This window comes from Mytilus edulis, chromosome 12 (genome assembly GCF_963676685.1).
Source record: "Mytilus edulis chromosome 12, xbMytEdul2.2, whole genome shotgun sequence".
Classification (NCBI taxonomy): Eukaryota; Metazoa; Mollusca; class Bivalvia; order Mytilida; family Mytilidae; genus Mytilus; species Mytilus edulis.
The window spans coordinates 33,742,234-33,766,549 of NC_092355.1; the positions used below are offsets into that span (position 1 = coordinate 33,742,234).

The following is a 24,316-nucleotide window of genomic DNA, read 5'->3' on the forward strand; positions in this document are numbered from 1 at the left end:
AAAACATAATGAATCATTATGTATACATGCAGAGACCAAAGCAGCAAAGATATAGTCAATAGAATCTATTTGCATTTGCCTATGTTCTATCCTTATAAAACCTTGCTGTGAGGCATGGTCCCTGACATCAGAAAAATGAATGAAGTATTGGCAACTGGACGTTAAGCAACCAAATAAAAATCCTCACTTTTCCGTGAAGTGTTCACAATTATTTGTCTTTTTAAAATTAAAAGGATTAAAAATTCCCAAACTGAAAAGAGTTGAAAATACTTTATTACTTTAGAAGTAAAAATTATAACAGACAGAATAAATACGGCAGAAACAAACAAATGGGAAAAAAATAGAGAACAATTTAAAATACCATATATACATGTTTAAAAGAATGTAGGACAGAAAGTCACAGGACAAAAAGTCACAGACAAAAAGTCACGGACAAAAAGTCACAGGACAAAAAGTCACAATTCATTTTTTCTGATTATTTTCTTTGAATAAAAAACGCTAATTTCTACAAAAATATTTTTTGTATTTTTCTTAAACTATTGTATATAAACCAACTTTTTTAACAAAATATATCAAAAAAATATCAAAGATTATCAAATAATTGTTAAAAAAACAAAATGTCAAAGTGACTTGGCACTTAAATGGCTTCATGGTGCCAAGAAAAACATCTTTTGCATGATTAAAATTAAATAAATCTTCATTTTTCAAGTATAATGACACATTTCCTAAACTTTGATATGAATATATGTATTTAAAAGTAAATATTTCAAGATATATTCTTATATATTAAAACAATTGTCAATAAATTATTTGTGACTTTTTGTCCTGTGACTTTTTGTCCTACCAAATTTGTGACTTTATGTCCTGTGACTTTTTGTCCTATGACTTTCTGTCCGTTTACCGTTTAGAATATTATATTTTTGTATTTTTCTTAAACTATTGTATATAAACCAACTTTTTAAACAGAATATATCAAAAAAATATCAAAGATTATCAAATAATTGTTAAAAAAACAAAATGTCAAAGTGACTTGGCACTTAAATGGCTTCATGGTGCCAAGAAAAACATCTTTTGCATGATTAAAATTAAATAAATCTTCATTTTCAAGTATAATAACACATTTCCTAAACTTTGATATGAATATATGTATTTAAAAGTAAATATTTCAAGATATATTCTTATATATTAAAACAATTGTCAATAAATTATTTGTGACTTTTTGTCCTGTGACTTTTTGTCCTACCAAATTTGTGACTTTATGTCCTGTGACTTTTTGTCCTGTGACTTTCTGTCCGTTTACCGTTTAGAATATTATATTTTTGTATTTTTCTTAAACTATTGTATATAAACCAACTTTTTAAACAAAATATATCAAAAAAATATCAAAGATTATCAAATAATTGTTAAAAAAACAAAATGTCAAAGTGACTTGGCACTTAAATGGCTTCATGGTGCCAAGAAAAACATCTTTTGCATGATTAAAATTAAATAAATCTTCATTTTTTAAGTATAATGACACATTTCCTAAACTTTGATATGAATATATGTATTTAAAAGTAAATATTTCAAGATATATTCTTATATATTAAAACAATTGTCAATAAATTATTTGTGACTTTTTGTCCTGTGACTTTTTGTCCTACCAAATTTGTGACTTTATGTCCTGTGACTTTTTGTCCTGTGACTTTCTGTCCGTTTACCGTTTAAACAGTATACTAGCAGATTATGAACGGGTCAAGGTTGAGTGAACGTGAATTTCTACCTATTACACTAAAAAGGTGACAATCAATTTTTTTAGGCACGTGTCGAATACACATTCGATAACTTTCTAATTAAAAAAAAGGTATAATTGTAAAATTTTAAATTATGAATTTTTAAAAAGTCTATTTTTATATGCCATGTCCTTTGTAACAGTTGTATCATTCCATCAGGTCCTTAGTGCACATACATTTGAAGCTGTTCAACATACTGTACATTATAGGTACGTGTATCAGATTGAACAATAAATGTCATATATATAAAAAGAATAGGTAATCTGGTATGAAATATGTCCACTGGAACGACCGTGCAAGTGCTATATATATATTATAGCCAGTCAAGGTCGTTAAAAACTTCCATTTGTTGTTATCCACTGAAAATAAGCTCTTGAATACACGAATCCCCGTTTTATTAATGCCAAATTTATTTGTTAGTATTTCTTATTCTTTTTCTTATGATTTTATCATATTTTTTTTGTGAAATTTTCTGTGTGGTTGAACATGAAATTGCCTCCGATGCTACAAAGAAAATTTGTTTAATGTCAAATGTTGCAATATATGCTAAGTATTACACGTGGACAGGATGTTCCCCAAAAAATAGGTTATACACATCCCAAGGGTACACGCTAGTGTCATATGGAAAATTACTGGGTCACCTGTAAGATGGTAATCAGCCATGCAACTAATCAGGTTACTTAACTGACCATGTCACTTCAATTTAAAGTTTATCGGTAGATCAAAATGATAAATTAGTTTTAATCAAACATTTCAGATCTAAAGGATTTATCATTATAATGAAGTGAAATAATTAAACCATATCGTATTATTTTCAAAAGATTATTTATTTTCATATTTTTTTTTTATCTATGCCGGGAAAGAATTGAAAACTGTATTTATAATTTTTTAAATTTATTTTATAAAAAAATCCGTGTAGGTCTCATGAAATGGAACCCACGCATTCCTACTTAAGATTTATAAAGGAGTAGGTTTTTCGGCCCCAAAATATAGCAGTTTTACTAAATTGTATAGTACTAGAACCGAACACCTGTTTTGGGATATATATACATATAGTTAATTTACCGTAAATAACTGCGAGAAAATGAATAATACACAAGTTGATAATTGTCTCTTCTCTGCTCATTAATTTGCATGCAATATTTTCTCTGATTTACTTGTGAGATCACCGTCACTAATAATAATTACCTAAAAAAAATAGGTGCTCCGTACTGGGAAGATGGCCCGAGACCACAATTAATTCCTCTATCATTCTTTTATAACGTTTTGTCTCAAAAAAAAAATTGAACTGTTCTTTTTGGCAGATCTTTTGTGTGTTTAATGTACAGTACAAGTCCAAAAATATGTCCAAGTTTTAGAAACATTGCATGTTTACAACTTACAAATTTAGCCAATACACATCCATACCCCTATGGACAAGTCAAGAGATGTTCCGAAAACTGTAAATATCACATTTTTGCACCTGACCTAATCACTCTTTCCATATCAAAATCAGTTAAAATAAAACATCTAAAAAATTATTTCACCTCTCTTCTTTCATTTCCACCTTATAAAAGCTAAGAAATGTTTGAGAAAAGGAAAGAAAAAAATTTAAGAAGAAATACACTTAAATTAAAGGGAACTATATTCGTGAACAACGAAAAGCGGGGTCATTAATTGTGGTCTTGGGCCAGATCATATCGGATACTATCAATTTATTGGTTCCATTCCCCCAATTAAATGAGTCTACACGTCTCCTTAGAAAAAATGCCTTGCAATGCGTCTGAACTACTAAGTACTTCCATATAATTTCGAAAACGACAATAATCTATTTCACTGGATGAGATTGGGCTGACGGATTTTTAAATGGAAATGTATTAATTTTTATTTATAGCACAAGTTTTACAAGGCAAGATTATTCACCCTGTTCGCCCTACAAATCAAATGGTTGCCTCCTTACACCTACACGAGCTAAAACATATACATATGAACATTTGATATCATTTATTTTGTGTGACAACTCTTCACCAATGACCTGAGTGAAAGGTTGACATGGGCAGATCCAGAAATTTCCATTTTTTTAATTTTTTGTTGTTTTTTTTTTGGGGGGGGGGGGGCAGAGGGGGATGCTTGCTCCAGTCATGCTTCAGTGATTCCCTATATAATCAACAAAATATTTCACACCAAAAAGGGGGGCCGGGGCTTTCTCCTTAATAAGAAATCTCTGTTTTCAGGCATAGGCTCATATAAATTTGCCTTTTGAAGAACTGAAATAAATATGAAACGGCTAATGAGTATTCAGATGCATCATGTACATACATGTGACATACACAATTATATATAAATGTAGAATCAAATCTTGATAAATGTATGTAGTTGAAATTGTTAGCTTTAAACATTTAAAAAATGAACTCCCAAAGTTTAAACACAATTAAGAATGACCATGTACATGATGTACATGTAGTCTGTAATGTATGCCTTTGCCATGAAGCTAGATCATTGTAGGTAAACTGTCATCTGTTCCCTTAAATATTTGTCCCCAGTCACCCCAAGTTTGATTTAAATTAGGGAGCTTCCATTTGATTTTTATGGGGGGTCTAGGATGAAATTTGAAAAAAAAGGCAGAACAGGAGTTTTGAGAAGAAAAAAAAGGCAGGATGAGACACAAGCAAAAAAAAAGTCAGGACGACAATTTTGGTAAAAAAAAGTCAGGATAAACTAAAAAAAGAAAGGCAGGAACGAACAGAGTGAAAAATAAAAAGGCAGGACAGAGATTACAGCTAAAAAAAAAATGCAGGATAAAATTTTTCATCCTAGCCCCCCCACCCCCCCCCCCCATAAAAATCAAATGGTAGCTCCCTTAGTCAAGTATATGTCTACTCTATTAGGTCTCTAGTTTGGATAGTGTATAACTTGCAAATTGAAATCATACTCCTTCCAAATTTCTTTCTTTAAAATATTATGGATGAAATAGCAAGTAAAGAATGAAATTAAATTGGATGAAATGTGTCAATTTTTTTGGTAAAGTAGTATGTCTGAAGTTGTCAAACTTAATGATAGACCCTTCAGGGGCGGATCCAGTCATTTTAAAAAGGGGTTTCCTAACCCAGGACAAAAAAGGGGGGGGGTAATTACATGTCCCCATTCAAATGCATTGATAGTCCAAAAAAGGGGGGTCTTTGACACATTCCCCATTCCCATTCTCAATTTTATCACGTAGTCGTCGTAGTCCGAAGACACTTAGTTTTCGCATAATTACTTTTAGTATAAGTTAACAGAAATCTATGAAACTCAAACACAGGGTTTGTGACCAGAGTTTTTGTCCAGAGTTTAGAAATTACATGAATTAGGGGCCAAAAGGGGCCAATATTAAACTTTGTTTGATTTTGTAAAAAATTGAATTATTGGGGTTCTTTGATATATATATATTCCAAATCTAACTGTGTATTTAGATTCCTAGTTTTTTGGTCCTGTTTAAATTGGTCTATCTTAAGGTTCAAAGGGACCAAAATTAAACTTATTTTGATTTTAATAATATTTAAATTCTTGGTGTTCTTTAATCATGTTAATATGCTGAATCTGAATATTTACTTAGATTTTTAGTATGGGCCCAAATTTCAAGTTGGTCCAAATTGGGGTCCAATATTTTACTTTGTTTGATTTAAAAAAAATGAATATATATATATGGGGTTCTTTGATATGCTGAATCTAACCATTCATTTAGATTTTTGATATTTTGGCCCGTTAACAAATTGGTCCACATTGAGATCTAAAGGGTCCAAAATTGAACTTTATTTGATTTCATCAAATAATGAATTATTTGGGTTCTTTGATCATGTTGATATGCTGCATCTAACCATGTATTAAGATTTTGAATATTGGACCATTTTAGAGGTTAATTGTCAATTTAAAAAAATTAAGTACTTGGACCACATTCATTCAATGTCAGAAACCTATGCTGCATCAACTATTGAATCACAATCCAAATTTACAATTCAGAGTTGTATCCATAAAATTGAGAATGGAAATTGGGGAATTTGTCAAAGAGACAACAACCCGACCAAATAAAAAAACAACAGCAGAAGGTCACCAACAGGTCTTCAATGTAGCGAGAAATTCCCGCACCCGGAAGCGTCCTTCAGCTGGCCCCTAAACAAATATATACTAGTTCAGTGATAATGAACGCCATACTTATTTCCAAAGTGTACACAAGAAACTAAAATTAAAATAAAACAAGACCTACAAAGGCCAGAGGCTCCTGACTTGGGACAGGCGCAAAATGCGGCGGGGTTAAACATGTTTGTGAGATCTCAACCTCCCCCTATACCTCTAACCAATGTAGAAAAGTTTGAATTGAATGTTGTGTTCATACTTGCTCCAACTGTTCAGGGTTTAAAGTGTACGTTTGTATCAAGCTGAGCCATGCATAGCATTCTTATTGGTTATTTATATATTAATTTGAAATTTTGATGAGTTAGACACATACAGATTATACTGTAAACAATATTTCAGAGTTTAACGTAGTCAAGCAAAACAAATCATAGAAGAATAGTTGAATCATGTTTTTGTTGTCCAATGAAAAATTAGTACGAACACCAAGAAAAAGTATGGGAATGTTTGTTTTTCAAATTATTGACCAGGGTGAAAGTCTTTGAAAGTCATGACTGACCAAAAGTTTGTGAAATGAAATAGCACAAATATTCCATTCTTATCAAATATTATTGTATATAAAGAAAATACTGATGTTCAATAATAGTTTTTACCCTTTTTATGTTTTATAGGACAAGAAATATAGAAAAATAATGAAAAAAATAAACAGTTTCAATAGAAATGAGCGACAAAACAAGATAAACAGAATACAACAAGGCCTAAATGGTAAGACCACTTCTATATACTGTAAATTCAGAAATTATTGCTTGCATTTATTATTTTTCAGGGAATGGACAACTTATTGTGATTACAAAAAAAATCTGCATCAATTATATATACATGATATATATATATGTTTCTGTTATCAAAATATGATTTCTTATTTTTGCGGTACTCACCCAGTCACATTAATCGCATTACTAAAAACCTCTGGATAATTTCTGAATTACAGTAATAAACATGATAAAAGTAATTGCCTTTGAATGATGACTCTTATAAAAATAAGAAGATGTGGTATGGTAAATGAGTGACTTATCCACCAGAGTTCAAAGAAGTGGATGCAAGAAATTAAAGGCCAATGATGGGCTGGCCTTCAATAATGAGACAACACTTCCTTTATAGGTCAGCCAATAAAGATCCCAACATGAAAAGATTTAAACAATCTAATTTAGTTCAACATGTTCAAAAACAATAACAATTAATAAATAAATATCATGTCTGTGAGCACTCAACCTCTTACCTGACCATAATATAGGACAGTGGTTCAAATAACACAGCATATGAACATTCTATAACAACTTTTGCAAGTGGCTAAACTTTAAATATCACTGCAAGGCACTAAACAACGAATATTTAATCTTGAACACAAAGCACTAAAATAAGAGAACTCATATAAAGCATGACAAGTAAGAATATCAAATGAAAGTTTCTCAAATGTTAAAGTCATATGAAACGAGTGAGTGATGAAAAATAAAGTTTGTCCAACTTTTGAACCAATGCATGTATACATCATAAACTTAGTCCTCTGTGCACGATTTTATCATTATTTTCACAAGTATATCATATAAATCGTCAATTTTTTTTTCTCTCTGTTTGTTATGATTAAACAAATAATGCTGCTCATTAAATGCCGTGTTTTGAAGCTGAGTTTTACCGATTGCCACCTTATAGTAAACAAATCACAAAAAGCGTGGGTATTGAGCACGTGTTTAACATGTATAATCAGCTATTTGTTTATTTCAATGACAGATCCTTGCATATTGTGGTCACCGGATTTTTACGAGGAGGGTTACGCTCGGGTCACTATGTATATGAAAAATATGTTTCGGCGAATTGCTTCCTGGAAGCCAGCAATTAAAAATAAGTAAACTTCTTCTAAATGTGGACAAATTAAAGAATTTTCCTCAGAAAAAAGTATATGTACTTAAGTTGCATAATGAAAACTATCCATTTAGTTATAAAAAACATAATTATTATACATATTTTTTTTTAATTTGAGGTTTCTTATGACTTTAATTAAAACATGATAAAATAAGCCTATTTATATTGCTGTTTTTTTCTCCATTTATCATGTTTATAACTTCTTTTTTTTATTTTGTGTATTTATAGGTCAGATATCTTGGTGTTTTTATGATCATCGTCAGGTCCTGCAAGTCTATACTGAAGAGGAAACTTATTTGTTAATACTTTTCTACATAATGTGCTAATTGGATTAATTAATGTGAAATGAACTCAATTGTGTGTTTTTCTGGAAAAAGAAATAGAAAAAATTCTACAAAATTGCTATAAACAAAATGGAGTACTATCAAAGATGCACAAGGACACAATGGTGTAAAATGTAACAACCTACATATTCACTGATGGATTATGGAGAAATTAAGAAAAAAAATAGTATCTTTGTTATGTTTGTTGTCGAAATAAACACATGCGTTATCCATTCATGTACATAATATTATGTACATGGCTCTCCATCATATTAAATATACAGAGAAGATGTTTGAAGAACAAGTTGCCAAAATTTATTCAACCAATTGAAGGAAGATGTCTTGTGAATGGAATTATTTATGCACTGAACTGTTATGTAGGGGGTAGAATAATTATACACAGCAGCTGAAACAGAAGACAAGTTAATTTGACATGAAAAGTGTTTATTTTATATAATCTTTTGTATCAACATGATCAATAATTCAGTCTAGGAGAAAATATATTTATACTGTTTGTCAATGTTTGTACTGATATGACATTTTTATAGAGGAAAAACATTTCCTTAAGGGAAATTTGATGTTCAGAAATTTCCTTAGAGGAAATTTGAAGAACAATGATTTCCTTAGAGGAAATTTCCTCAAAGGAAAATTTGAAGCGTCAAATTTCCTCAAAAGAAAAAGAATTTCCTCAAAGGAAAAAATTATGCAGCAAATTCCCTAAGGGAAATCTTTTTCCCTTGAGGAAAACTCTTTTTCCTCTGAGGAAATTGTTGAAAAAAGGGGCATTACTTTTTCAACAGTGGTGCTAGAACCAAACATATTTAGGACAAATATCAGAGAACCAATACCAATCAAGTTATCAACTTCATTTTGACTTAACTCCAAAAATTGAGGTGACAACTTTTGCACTCAGCGGAATTGCAAACTTGTCCCGGATACTGTTAATATTCTTATACAAGACCTGTTTATTTTCTCTTGCTTATAACCTTAGATATATTATTAATGCTGCATGTTTATGCTTATGACCTTAGATATATTATTGCTGTATGTTAATGCTTATGAAATTAGATATATTATTGCTGCATGTTTATACTTTTGACCTTAGATACATTATTGCTGTATGTTGATTGTCACTTGCTTATGACCTTAGATATATTATTGCTGCATGTTTTTTTTAAATGCTTATAAATGACCTTAGATACATTATTGCTGTATGTTGATTGTCACTTGCTTATGACCTTAGATATATTATTGCTGCATGTTTATGCTTATGACCTTAGATATACTATTGCTGTATGTTGATTGTCTTTTGCTTATGACCTTAGACATGTTAGATATACTATTGCTGTATGTTGATTATCTTTTGCTTATGACCTTAGATATACAATGTATAATATGGCTGCATGTTTATGCTTATGACCTTAGATATATTATTGCTGTATGCTTATTGTCACTTGCTTATGACCTTAGATATATTATTCATGTTATTTGTGCAGGTTTATTGACACTTGCTTAAGTTATTTTATTGCTGTTTGTTTAATTTTCTGTTTTTGTTTCACACATTTTACTTGATGGTGTTATCTCCGTGAAAGATGAAATAATAAAACACAAGTGCCTTATTTGTTATACCAATTGTAATGTTTTGTCTTTTTGAAAATGATATTCTCAAATGTACATAACTTAAATTAAGAAGTGTTGAAATTAAGTAAGGATATGGTATGTGATTGCCAATGAGACAACTAAAAACCAGAGATAAAGGTATTTTCAGCCAGTGACTGAACAGCCGTCAACAATGAGCAAGACCTATCAACATTTACATGTCTGCATGAAAAAAACACAAAAACATTCAAATGGATAAACATAAGACACTGTGTGCAATGGTGTGAAAGCTATATATGCAAAACTATATACTGAAAATTCAGAAATTATTGCTAGCAATTGTAAGTGCGATTTTTCTCAATTTCATCATTTTTTTGTGTGCAAAATTTAGAATAATCCTGTTAAGTTCATAAAAAATTTCAATATGCAAGTGTATATTATTGTGATTATAACCCTGTCACTATTTTCACAATAATAAAAACAGCAATAATTTCTGAATTTATAGTAGTTAAATTTTTGACACATAGTGATTTACTTTCAATTAAGCATGCCTAGACAAAAATCGTAGAACACACAATTATATATTTCTACAATTAAGATTCAAAGAAATACTTGTACCCATAATAACTTAGTCCGTTTTGTGAAATTGCTTCACTCATGCAATTAGAGGATTTTTTTATGTTTTCTTTTTAGTTATATCACTTCCCATGTGAACAATTATTGTTCCCATGGGAAAACATATTGTTCCCAAGGGAAAAATTATTGTTCCCAAGGGAAAAATTATTGTTCCCATGTGAAAAAATATTGTTCCCATGGGAAAAGTATTTTCCCATGGGAAGAAAAGGAGTTCCCTTGGGAAGAAAAGTTCCCTTGGGAAATTTAAAGTTTCTCTTGGGAAATTTAGAACTTCCCATGGGAACAAACAATTTACTTATGTTCCCATGGGAACTTTAAAGTTCCTATGGGAACTCTAAACTTCCCATGGGAAAAGTAATTTTTCCCATGGGAACTTTCAATGTTCCCATGGGAAATTCTAATATTCCCATGGGAATTATCAAATTTCCCATGGGAAATGTACTTTTAATCAGCTGCAGTGACAAGAGTGACAACAGTGACAAGTTGGGACATATGGCATTTTTTTAATTTTTCAATAATCTATCACTGGGCAAATTTTTTTTTTTGATATCTTGTAAACCGACAAAGTCAGATTTGCCGATACCGGAATGGCAAATTTGTCCCGCACAGTGTTATATTATAACTATAATACATAAGTAGAAATTGTAAATAGAAAACAAAATCTTCTTTAAACATTGACGCAAGAGCTTCTAAGACAGAACACGTTGCATAACTGGTTATGATGAAAGTGTCCTTAAATTTCTGTTTTTTTTTTTTTTTATTATCTACACATTTTTTAAATATAAGTATAATATTAACACTTCCATAATAATTAATACGTGATCTTAATAGAATAATTGATTGCAATAAATGTTTACAATGATAACTGACTGGTACACCTCTTTTGTTGTTTCCATGCTATGCTGAATAACTACCTTTTTCTGAAGAAGTAAATAAATAGCTTGTTTCTTATTAAGTAACATCACGGGTGTCATTCGGGTTAACGAGAGAAATGATCGTTAAAGAATATCTAACGGTGGCCAAACATTGCAAGTCGATCGTGAAAGCTCTGGTACCGGATCGTGAAAGATATTTCATCGAGAAGAATTATGAGAGATCAGTAAATAATCTAACTTCATTAATAACACAGACAAATTTACAACAAAATAAAACTGTTGCTCAAAATGGTTCAACATTATGATCAGTTTGTGAGAAAATTTTGTTTTAAATGAACATAGTTTTTATAAAACAACAACAAAGGGCAGATTGCTATTCGACACTTCAATGACACAAAAAATGTAAACACACATGATTTTTTTACATATTCAAATAAAATAAACTACTAATGTGGATTGATTTCCGCTGAGATAACTATATACTACAGACTAAAGAATACAAGAGGGCAAATGGTGAAATGTCTGCTCTGCAATACTTGATATGATAGTATGTTTTTTGAACGTCTGTAATATTAAGAATTCAATACGCTTAAGATTAGGCGAGTGACTTATTTCAAAAAGACACTTAGTTAACATCTTTAATGCACCCACCTAACACACGGCTGTATTATATATCATTCGAAAGCTGATAATCTGTACTTTCTGTTTTGCCCGGTCGTAAAAAAATCGTACGGTGCATTTTCTGTTAAATCAAGGTCAAAGGTCATGAAAACACATTCCAATTTTTGAGATTACTAAATAAAACGCCATTTTCTAATTCTTGTACCATAAAATTTTCCAAAAGATCATATGAACATTATGGAACATGATACAAAATTTCCAAATCAAACAAAAAATAAAGATTTGATGCGCAAAATTTCCCGAAAATTGAAATTTATCACAAATCCTAAAAAAATGAAAAATTATTCTAAAAGCAAAATATATCTTGGGGAATCGATATTTGTATGCTAAAAAAATAGATAAATGCATATGTTTTAGGCCAAGGAATATCTGTTTTGTAATTTGAAGATGCAATTATTAATTATTGTTCATGGAACAGCCTTCTATTGAAGTGTTTACAGTTGCCCAAAAATCTGCCATCTGCAAATAGCGAATCTGTTAAAAAAGCACATCGCTAATTGTGAATATCAGGGAGAAGAATGATTTTCCATAGTAAAAGAAGGGGTATTTAAAGTAAGAAAAGAATATATGCGAGGTAATTGAGGTTAAAATATGTTTTTTACGAAGTCAAACTTTTTTACTTTTTGCAATTATCATGTTTAAATGCAAACATTACTTTTCGACTAAATCGTAGGCAACATTGAAATAAGTAACCTTGTTTAGAAACACTTGGTTGTCTAAAGAGGGATGTAAACGAACTAAATAAAATGCGGCTGCTTCTTATTTAGTTTAAAATCCTGTTATAGTAAGTCATATTAAATGTGTTTAGAAGTTAAATCGCTTTAATTATTTGAATAAAAGATGCTTTGAGTATTTTTTACATAAGCTTTCAAAATACAAATGCATGTCATTGTGTATGTAAAACACTATAAGCAATTGTGAAATAACAAAATGAAAAAGTTAAATACCCTTCCTGACCTCATAAGATCATTCGCTGTTTTAGAAGGGATCGTTTTCATGGTATGCTGTGTTTTTTTTACTGTTGTTCGTCTCTTGGACTTTAATTTTATTTTGTTCGTGGTTTTAATTAACTTTATTTTATTCATGGTTTGAGATGCTGATTGTCCCTTTGGTATTATTTTACTTTAAAGACATTAACTTACAGTAATGAAAATCGGCCAAAAAATCACCTAAAAGTAAAGTGAAGAAGATTAACGCAATAAGACAAATATCCGCGAAAATAACTTAATTTGCTCACGGTGATATATATGTAGAACCAAATCGTTATCATGATACATTTAGCTACACTGATTTATAATTTTTAAAACTTTTACTACTTGAATAGTGACGAAATATGTCAAAGGGACATCTAACTCATAATTAAAATCGAACTGACAAATCCGGGCAAAAAACGAACAAGACAAGTAACAGTATACAAAACACAACATATTAAACTACAGATTGAGTAACACAAACCCCCAAATAAATTTTTGAGTGAACTCAGGGGCACCCAAAGGATAGTCAGATCATGTTCCACATGTGACACCCGTCTTAGTTTAAACATATTTTTTTATAGTGGATTGTGAAACAACTTAAATTAATCGCTTTCCACTTTGCGGGTGCGAGTGCTGCCTTGTAGCGGCATTAGCCTGCTCTTTTTCGAAATCTAAAAAGGTGTGTTTAACGTGCAAGAGATATGGGTCTCTCTTAACACGGGTCAGCCATTTATCCTCCCCTGCCGACGGACTTTCATCGTTTCCTCAAGACCATACTCACAAATGATGTCAAGGAAGAGCCGAAAATTCCCTGAAATTTTCATCACGGAACGGGAATCGAACCAGGCCCCTTTGTGTTAGTAGTCCGATGCACTAACCACTACACCACGGCTCTCTTTTAACCGTCTTGTGGCTCATGTATTTCCTAACTCGATGCCAAGCCTTATTCGGTTATTGACATTCACGGCAGAAATTACGGCAATTTGGTTACGACGATGGAACTTATCAGTCGTCATCTGGCGAAACAGATATCTCATACTTGTGAACCAACTCGTAGTGGAGTCCATGAAATTTTCAAAGGGATGATTTCAGCTTTGCATTTGAACTCTGGTTTAAAACCATGTTTAAACCACCATTTTTCTTCAAATGTCCTGTACCAAGTCAGGCATATGGCAGTTGGTATCGAATAATCTGTTTCTTTGTATGTTGGCGTTTGTTTTAGTAGTAGTTCAGTGTGTCTGTTATATCGTTGTGTTCCTCTTATAGTTTTCCTAGTTTTTGCTTTGTCACCCGGATTTTTTTCAGTTACTAGTAAATCGAATGAAGACTATTGAATAGCGGTATACTATAGTTGTCTTTATTTCAGAGGAGTTGCGGCTCAATGAAATCGGTCTCCTCCTTTAGTAGTATAGATATGCAGGCGTTGCTATAATGTTGTTACATAGAAATGAAAAGTTTATAATTTAGTAGTAAGGAGTGTTTTTATGGGTTGTTTTATGCTCATCTCTTTTGTCGTAAATTTTGTTCTCAACCAACACTCATCATCGATTTCAAGATACGTGATAGAGTAAACTATATCTGTTGAGTCTTTTATTTTCAATTTCAATGGAAAATACGAATCCAACATTGTCACAAATTTTGCATTTTTCAGTGAGATGACATCATCTTTATAATGGAAAGTGATGTTTCAAGATAATGATAGCTTCTTTTCAGTCGTCATCAGAAACTCTTGCATGAAGTCATCCTCGTATGAAAAATGAACTAGTCATTCAAGCTATTCAGGAAGTGTAGTTGTAACTAGAATCGTTACGTATTAATGGATATTTTTTCTTCAAAATTATTCTTATTTGATGAATTAATGCATGTAAACAATGAACAACGCAATTTAAGCAATCAAGAAGTCAAGTTTTATAATGTGTTTACTAGTTTTTGAAATTCTTTGAAATTTCAATTTTCATCAATTTATTTTCTATTTATTTTGGTCTAAATTTTCAATTCATATTAAATAAATAAAAGGTCTTTTCACTACATCAATATTTATAATGAAGCTACAAATCAAACAATTAGAAGTCGAAATATGTTTATTTCAGTCTGGTAGTTACAATGCAGATTGCAATCTCTTAGTTTCGCCCCCTTTATTTCAAGCAATAAAATGATTCGCGCACATATTTTTTTACTCTAAATTTTTCAGATTCTTAAGAATTTGTTTATTAAATCTTATATTGACCATATACAATGTTTAAATAGGAAGAAATGCTTAAAAGCTGTTTTTCGCAGATGGCGGTATTTTGGGCAACTGTATGAGTTGTTATGATTTGCTGTTTGATTAGAAGTAAGCATAATTTTAGGAAATTTTATGATGTCAAAAACTTCTTTGATAGTTATTACAGGTTTTTACTTAATTTTTAAGTGATTAGCATTTGCACCAGAAAAAAAACAATGGGTTTCTTCACATTTTGTTAACCTTTACTCGAATTTCAGGGAAAATGTGCTCTCTGTCAAAAACACGCTTTAAATATTAAAAAAATGCATTTGGATAATGACTATTAATTTCTCTGCTTAAAGTTTAAATTGTTTGCATATGTGAATTTAGTATATAAAAGTCATATTATGCAATCAGGCTGAAATCTTAGAAAATATGCACTTATTCGTCCTTGGCCTTTGATCTTGATTTGACGGAAATTGCACCGTACGATTTTTTTACGACTGGGCAAAACAGATAGTACAGATGTGTAGCTTCCAAATGATATATAATTTAGCCGTGTGTTAGGGAGGTGCATTAAAAATTTAATTTTATGGTTAAAGTCACTCGCCTAGATGGTCAGTTATTCATAAAAGAGGTCAAGGTGAACCATGCCATTCAGATCTCTACAAACATCCCGTGCCCCAAATATAGGTGTTCCGATCTTAATAGTACCTTAGAAACTGACCAATGTTAAAGGTATATTTGGCCATTTACTTCGGAAAATAAGGTCGAAAGTACATCGGAAATCAATCCACATCTGCTACGTTGTATATAAAGATATATAGAAATCAAGAAAGTACCGTTGCACAAAATGTTGGTTATCGTTCAATTTCAAATTGTTCATGAAAGATGCTGTTTTTGATATAATAGTTATCAAAGGTACCAGGATTATAATTTAGTACGCCAGATGCGCGTTTCGTCTACATAAGACTCTTCAGTGACGCTGATATCAAAATATTTATAAAGCAAAACAAATACGAAGTTGAAGAGCATTGAGGGTTCAAAATTCCAAAAAAGTTGTGCCAAATACGGCTAAGGTAATCTATTCCTGGGATAAGAAAATCCTTAGTGTTTCGATAATATTCAAAGTTTTGTAAATAGGAAATTTATTGAAATGACCACATTATTGATATTAATGTCAACACCGAAGTGCTGACTACTGGGCTGGTGATACCCTCGGGGACGAAACGTCCACCAGCAGTGGCCTCGACCCAGTGGTGTCAATAATTTTCAAAGGTACCCGGATTATAATTTAGTACTCCAGACGCGCGTTTCGTCTACATGAGACTCTTCAGTGACGTATAAGTTTTTGGTTGATGGTTTAAACATTTTGGTTTAAACGTTGCATATCCATATTATTTGCTAAACAGTGGTGATCTGCCTAAATTGTACTCGACCGATTCTCAGAGCTGAATTTACACTGATTTAGACACGTCTTAAGTTACTTTTTTTTACTTTCGAGGTAAAGTGTTGAATTAAAAAAAAATGATAGTTTTAATGCTCATTCATATCAAAATAGTAACAGGCTTCAACCAGTTGCAGATATATCAAATTGTAAAAAAAATATTGATATCTGTTTACTAGTATTAATTAAGTCAGGTCACGCATTATCCGTCACGATCAAAATGATGCGTTGTCTGATCTTTCATGGTCGAGTTTGATGAAAATTCAACAAAATGCAAGGTTTTCATAAACAAATTAACGGTTTTAACGGAACAGCATATTTTTATTTTACTGTGTTATCAGGTACACCAAAGATTAAATGTAACGGGGTGTGACGTGGCTAACAAAACCAATTCAGTAAAAGTTGATAATTTTATTAATGACACCAAACATATTCAATATAATGAAATAAACCCCCTACAAAACATAATAAATACAATTATAATTAAAAACCAATTCTTCAGAGAACAATTGAAGGTCTTTCAACCTCGATAATAAAAATGAAATTTAAAAAAACGATGTTAGAAAATTTCACTCCTTGTTGATGTAATTTGGTACCTCAAACTGGTATAAAACAATAAGTTTAATATGTTGATGCAGAAGACTTAATTGTTTTATAATGAACAAGAAAGAATTTTTAGCAAAGGTCATAATCTAGAACGTTAAATTCATTTTTGACCTTGACCTCAAATTCAAGGTCAGTGATCTCAAATCAAAAGACCCCAGGTCAATCACGTGTATGGTTGTGGAGAAATAACGATTTCAAATACAAAAAAGGAGAAAACTCCTATAAGGGTTGACCACAACACTTCGACTTAAATCGGTTGAAGTTGCGCCTTATCGTAAACAGTTATTTTTGGAAACACATCATAGCATTATCTGTTACAGTTTCTTTTGAATATAGATTACAAGCAAAATTCAAAAAAAATAGAATATGACCTTGACATTCAATCTTTACCTCAATTTCAAGGTCATATGTCAGTGAACTCAAATCGAAAGACCCGAGGTCGATAACTTGTTTGGTTGTGGAGAAATACGGATTTCAAATACTTAAGGGGTGAAAACTCCTATAAGGGTTAACCAAAACACCTCGACTTAAATAGGTTGAAGTTGTGTCTTATTGTGAACTATTACTTGGCAAACACTTCATATCATTAATTGTTACAGTTTCTTAAGAATAACGATAAGAAGCAAAATTCAAAATTAAGAACATGACCTTGACCTTTGTCCTTGACCTCAATTTCCTTGAAATGTACAAAGGACTTCATATTGTATGCCTCTTCGACTTATAATTTATGAATGTATCCAACATATCGCCTATCTTAAATTTTCAAAGGGAAATAACTCCCATAAGATGTCTTCCGATCACTCCAGTTAAAGAGTAGACCGACCGTGCAAGGGCTGTATATCCAGTCAAGGTCGTTAAAAATTTCTTTATGTTTAGAGTAGATGAACAATTTGGTGCAAACAGTTTGTTAAAATCTTCTACGGTTTTAGAGATATAGCGATAACAAGAAAAAAGGGAAACGGGGAGATAACTCCTATATGAATAAGTGTTCGGTCACACAGGGTGAACTTTGAAACCCCCATTACTCTACGACATTATTGGCCAAAAATCCATTCGATATGTTATAAAACAAAATATCATCCCAGATGACTAAAGAAAACAAATATAATAATCAGAAGAAACACTAAAGGTCTTTTCACGAAAAGTGTAAAGACCTAATTATCTGCCAATATCTGTATTAAAATTATAAATCTAACATTCAACATATATAAACGCATTTACCTAACACAATGCACAAGAAAACAAAGTATTTATATATCTCATCTTTTCTTAATCGGTATAAAATTTCAAAAGAAAATAACTTTAACTTGATGAAAATGTTCTCGAAACTTAATCACAAAAAATATACCAATTGGAATACTCCCGTGAATATGAACAATAAGTACATACGATCGATATTACTGTTATCACGCAATACACACGAAAACTATTATATATAACTCCACAAAAATATACCTCCTCATGAATTATAATTTGCACACGTGTATCAAACTAAGTGAAATATAATAATCTTTAGTTAGTTTTCTCGACAAAAAGGTGTCGGCAATCATTGTATGTAAACAATGAATTATTTCTTTACGCTCATGTTAAACTGTTAGTATTTCATTAATCGTAAAACGGTCTAAATGACAATCCCTCATAATTTGTAAATACTTTTCAATTTGACAAAATAAAAATAGAACATAGAAAACATTTTCTACATTAACATGATTGACATAGTGACACATTTCACCCGAAATATGGAAAAAGTACGTTCACACTAAAATATTATGTTTTTATGAAACATTAATATACACATACCAAAATTATGGATTTTATGCTCACTGATCTCTCATACTTGTGCGGCAAGGATGTGCATTCACTGTAAAAATAAGAAACATGCATGCAATAAAGTGTAAGTTTAACAATAAAAGAGAAATCCGCATTACTGGAACATGTAGAACTAATTTGACAAATGCGCTCTATATGAACTATATCAAACCGAAAAATACAGAAACTCGACAATAGAAGTTATCTTACATATACCTGATATTTTAAACTATAACAACCATATGACTTTTTACAAATCTTCAAAACAAAAGAACATCCAACCCCGTCAACTTTCAGCAGCGAACTAACTGGATAACTACCCGTAAAACGAAAATAATAACCAAGCGTGCATGACAGCGGGAAATCTACCTGGACTAAACTCATTTGCATAATACATGTAATAATGTAAAAGTAATTCACATTATATAAAGAGATCAGGGCCCAGTTTCACGAAACTGTCTTAGAACTCAGACATGTCTAAGGAAGGTCTTACGACATATCTTAGTCCTAAGTGGGTTTCACAAAGTGGTCCTAAATTAGGACATCTCTTAAAGTTGGTCATAAAGTTAAGACAACCCGAGAGGTGTCTTGTGGTGGGCTTAGGGTAGTCATACGTTTATTAAATAAATTACACTCATTCTGATATCATGTTTACTTATTTATCTTATTATTATCTAATTGTCTATTCTCCTTTCCGTGCTTATAACGTAATCTTTACAGATTGACGGATTATCAGGATTTGTAAATAATGAAAATTCGATGTATTGGTATCAAGAATGCACTATTTTATCCTTTAACCTTAAAAGTTTTATAACCAATACAATGGAAATTGAAATCAACTCACTTGTACCAAAAAATGTCATCATTATTTTTATATTCTTTTTGTCTTTATTTTGTATATTGGTGTATAATTTATGATAGATAAGTTAGGATAGTCCTAAGATGATCATAAGACATGTCCTAAAATATATCTTAGGATAGCTTCATGAAACCGGTCCCAATTTCTCTACAATAAATTCCAACACTTTAATTAAATGATTCAAACATTTCTTCAAAAGATTCAACTGCTTTCCTTTTGTTAATTATCTTCTGACTTTTATTATTTTTATAGCAATGCTTTCACAATCAATCATTTTGATTTTTTAAGTAACTTTTATTTCATAAAATAAAACAAATATATACAATTATATTCATAAACATCACAAAACCACTAAAAATGTCACTATTACAAATATTTTAAATATATCATGATATATTGAAATATGACCATTATAGGTACAAATAATGTTTTTTTTTAATCAATTCCATCGACATGCATTGCGCCTTTTGTGTTTTTTTCATAAAGTACTGTATATTTTCTTTATATTATTGCATGGTAATGTTGAAGAAATTGAACCATTTTGACAGACATATTATTTTGTTCGGATTTCTTCCGCGTTCGGAAAATTAAGCATTTTTTTCACAGATTCTGAACTAAAATTTACATTTAATTTTTTTCACGATCCGGTACCAGAGCTTTCACGTTCGTCTCGTTATACTTGGCCACCGTAAGATATACTTTCACTATCATTTCTCTCGTTAAACCGAATGACACCCATGGACATGGTTGCATGAAACGATTGAGATCCTACATTAATCATGATACATCACACTGTGTTTTATAACAAATTACTTCAAATTTAATAACAACATTATCTTCTTTAAAACAGCTATTACAATAAATGACAGTTGAATGTTTTACTAGGTAATGGAAAATACACTGTTGGCCAACCAGTAATAAGTAAAACAGCAAAGAAAACATGTGAAACTGTCTTGGTTGGTTTCGAAATGGGAACAGCTGAAAATATTTTGATGCATGGGTATGATTGTTTTATGATGAGGTGACAATTTTAACACAGTATCTTTAATGGGCTGTTACACCTTGCAACTTCAAAGATGTTCAAATATTTGCATTTAAGTGGTTGCAGTTTGTTGTTGTCTGTCATATTTAATTTCCTCATTTGGTTTTTCTAAATTGTTTCACATTTTGATAATACGGTACTGAGAATGATCATTGAGGAGGATCATAAGGCGACTTATAGTTGCTTAAACATCTCAAAACATTTATCTACATAAAGAGTGGACAGTTGTTCATTCTGAATTATATCCAAAAATCTATTTTTATAAAAAGGTGGGTTTTTTTTTTAAATACCAATAAGATTGACATGAAAGAGTTTCAATCTACTTTTATAACTACCAAGCTCTTTTGTTTTAAATTGAATATTTGGTTTGTCATCTCTGTACCGTCATAATCAAATAAATATTCCCTTGAAATATCAAAAAAAAAATAACATTTCGTTTTGATTAAGTCATAATACTCGATTTATTTAACTTGACTGGGCGGAGTTTTACCGGTTCGCTCATAATAAACCAGTCCATCTATAGATAGTTTTTTTTTAGGATAAACTCATCAATGAAGTGTCCAGTAATTCTTTTGTTAATTCCTCTGATGACACTGATAGGCGATTAGAAATCAGTAAGAATTATAACGGCAATCATCCTTATCACACACATCTTTAAATAGACTGTCCTTTTACAAATTAAAACGTAAGCTCCGCCCGATCAGTTGAAATAACATTGGTAATACATATACCAAAGGTTCATTGGAATAATGTAAATGCATATCTAAAGCAGAGAAAAACATGACCTTGTACAATGCCAAGTTACAAGAAGCAATAGATTGCTGATGAAATGAAAGTAATGTTTATGTAACAAACTATTAAGTTCAGTATTAATTTACTGATAACAAAATTAGTTTAAATACCAAAATAAAAAAAAATATTCCAAGATCTTATATTAGTTTCTAAAATATTTTGTTCGTTTCTCTTTCATATATCTATACAAAGAAATATTGATATGGTTTGCTATAGCCATACTGGAAAAGCAGCAACAATGAAAACTGACCTTGAAACTAATAGTGAACTATGGATGGATAAATATACTCCTGATGCCATTCGGTTACAACAAGTTCATGGATTATTAAAGGCAATTAAGGAGGAAGATTATGAACAAATTTTGAAACTTTACTATAAATCACAACATCAGCATACATTAAATCCAAAGGATAAACCACTTCAAATCCCCGTGTTTATCTACCGTGATCAATTACAGAGAACTTGGAATCGCGCATTAGATAATGCATTTAAATCAATTAACGAAGCCACCCCTGGTATCAATCTCTATGAAACGAAAGATATCAATATTTCACAGATTCATATTGGAGTTCATAAATCAGGTAAATCGAATGCTGCATGGACAATGCATGGTTCTATTAAAGATACATTGAAATTCCCAGGAAAATCCAAGCCTTTCATACATCTTGGACAAAAATGGAACGAAAATGCAAGATATGGAACTAGTATACATGAATTGATGCATGCTTTGAATTTTGATCATGAAATGCAGAGGTTTGATGCCGACATATATCTTGAAATTGATGAAGATGTGGATCACAATTATCAGAAAACAACAAACAAAGTTTTAACCAGATTTGATCCCTTCAGTGTTATGATGTATCCTTTGATTAAAATGGAGGAAAAGGATGGTGATCCTATTTGGAAATTAAAAGACGATGGTAACCAATGTCAGGAGCTTAGTGAACTTAATAAAGTTGCTTTGAATTTAGTATACCAACCATGCATAAACAAATCTAAAAACTTTTCACCACAGTTAAGCATACAAACAGGAATGCTTTACTGTGGTCGTCCCGTCATGAAAACCCACAATCAGGTTGGCAAAGGAACAACTGATGGTTTTTGTGGACCAAACAACTGGGCAAACTGTGCAGCATGTCGCGTTGTAACGCGGATTAAAGACAAGGACAACAAATCAAAACAAATACCTAAATTAGAGGCATGCCTTCAACAGGGGAAATGGCAAGGATTAAGTGGCTTATTTTATTGTGGAAAACAGGATGCGAAGTTCGCTACAGGTCTCAAATTCGTGAAATCGGACAGAAAATGTGGTCCAGATAACGGATTACCGTGTAATGATTGTGGAAAAGAACTGTTCAATGATTATGGAATTGATTTTTTTGACATATAAATGGGAACTGAAGATAATGATGAGAGTGATGAGAATAAATTTTATTCTTTACAAAGATAGGTCACTGTTGTAAGATTTTAAAAAGTCTCCAATATATGAACTTTGTATATGTCTTGTTGAAGCAAAACCATTTTTGTGTTCTTGTATATAATACTATTTCTATAACAAGCGTTTATGGCAAAAGTTCTTAACCGAATCTTTAAAAACATTTGATCAAAATGTTTGACACGAAATCGAATGTAGATCAATAACCAAGTACAATGTATATGCAGTGCGGATACAGATAGATATTGCTTTACTATCAAACGCGAATAAACAGTCCGACCTAGAGATGATCATTAGGGAACACTATGCTGTTTACGTTGTGCATTTTTTTTTATAAAGCGACTTTTATGTATCCAAACCAGGGTTCGGTGTTGACATTAATATCAATTATATGGTCATTTCTATAAATTTTCTGTTTACAAAACTTTAAATTTTTCGAAAAACTAAGGATTTTCTTACGCCCAGGAGTAGATTACCTTAGCCGTATTTGGCACAACTTTTAGGAATTTTTGGGTCCTCAATGCTCTTCAACTTTGTATTTTTTTGGCATTTTAACTGTTTTGATCTGAGCGTCACTGATGAGTCTTATGTAGACGAAACGCGCGTCTGGCGTATTAAATTATAATCCTGGTACCTTTGATAACTATTTAATGTTCAAATACGCTACATAAAAAACACATTATCTAGAAAAAAATGATTTTTGAAAGCCATTAATTCTTAATGTACATTTTATCACTGAAGTTACAATAAAAGATTTTTGGAGGTGCGATGCATATTCATTGTTTATTTTGAAGATAATTGAACTATGATAATATCCTTGTCATATTTTTACTATTGGTTATATGACCAATATGAATGCTAATTATTGTACTTGCTCACTTTAGTATACGAATATTGAATATCAAATCTTAAAATAATTAACTATGTTGAAAATATCTTATTAATCAATACATTGATTTTTTTCATCTTTTTAAATCTTGCATCCTCTACTGCTTCGAAATACATTGTCTAAAAAAAAGAAAGTAACGTTTGTGAAATAAATTAAGGTGGAAGTATACACGCAAAATGGTAAAAATTTCATGTGACATGTGAAATATTCAAAAGCAACTCGAACCCCACTTAAAACTCGGGGTGATCTCAAGCTCTCTTGAAGGGTATGCAGATCCTGTCCTACTTTTGGAACCCTTCGGGATGTTGATATATAATTGACAAATGCTATCAGGGCATCTATATTTTTGTAAGATCTTTGATCAG

At 31.2% G+C, this 24,316-nt stretch overlaps 1 protein-coding gene across 1 annotated transcript in view; it reads left to right on the forward strand.

Moving 5' to 3' along the window:
• Window positions 1–23,719, forward strand: part of LOC139498306 (uncharacterized) — a 42,080-nt gene extending 18,361 nt beyond the window's left edge. Inside the window, exons 3-4 of the mRNA XM_071286675.1 lie at window positions 20,679–20,793; window positions 21,820–23,719. Of these exons, the coding sequence (XP_071142776.1) occupies window positions 20,679–20,793; window positions 21,820–23,017 (1,313 nt within the window). The 3' untranslated portion in view covers window positions 23,018–23,719. The remainder of the gene's footprint in view (window positions 1–20,678; window positions 20,794–21,819) is intronic.
• The last annotated feature ends 597 nt before the right edge of the window (window positions 23,720–24,316 follow it).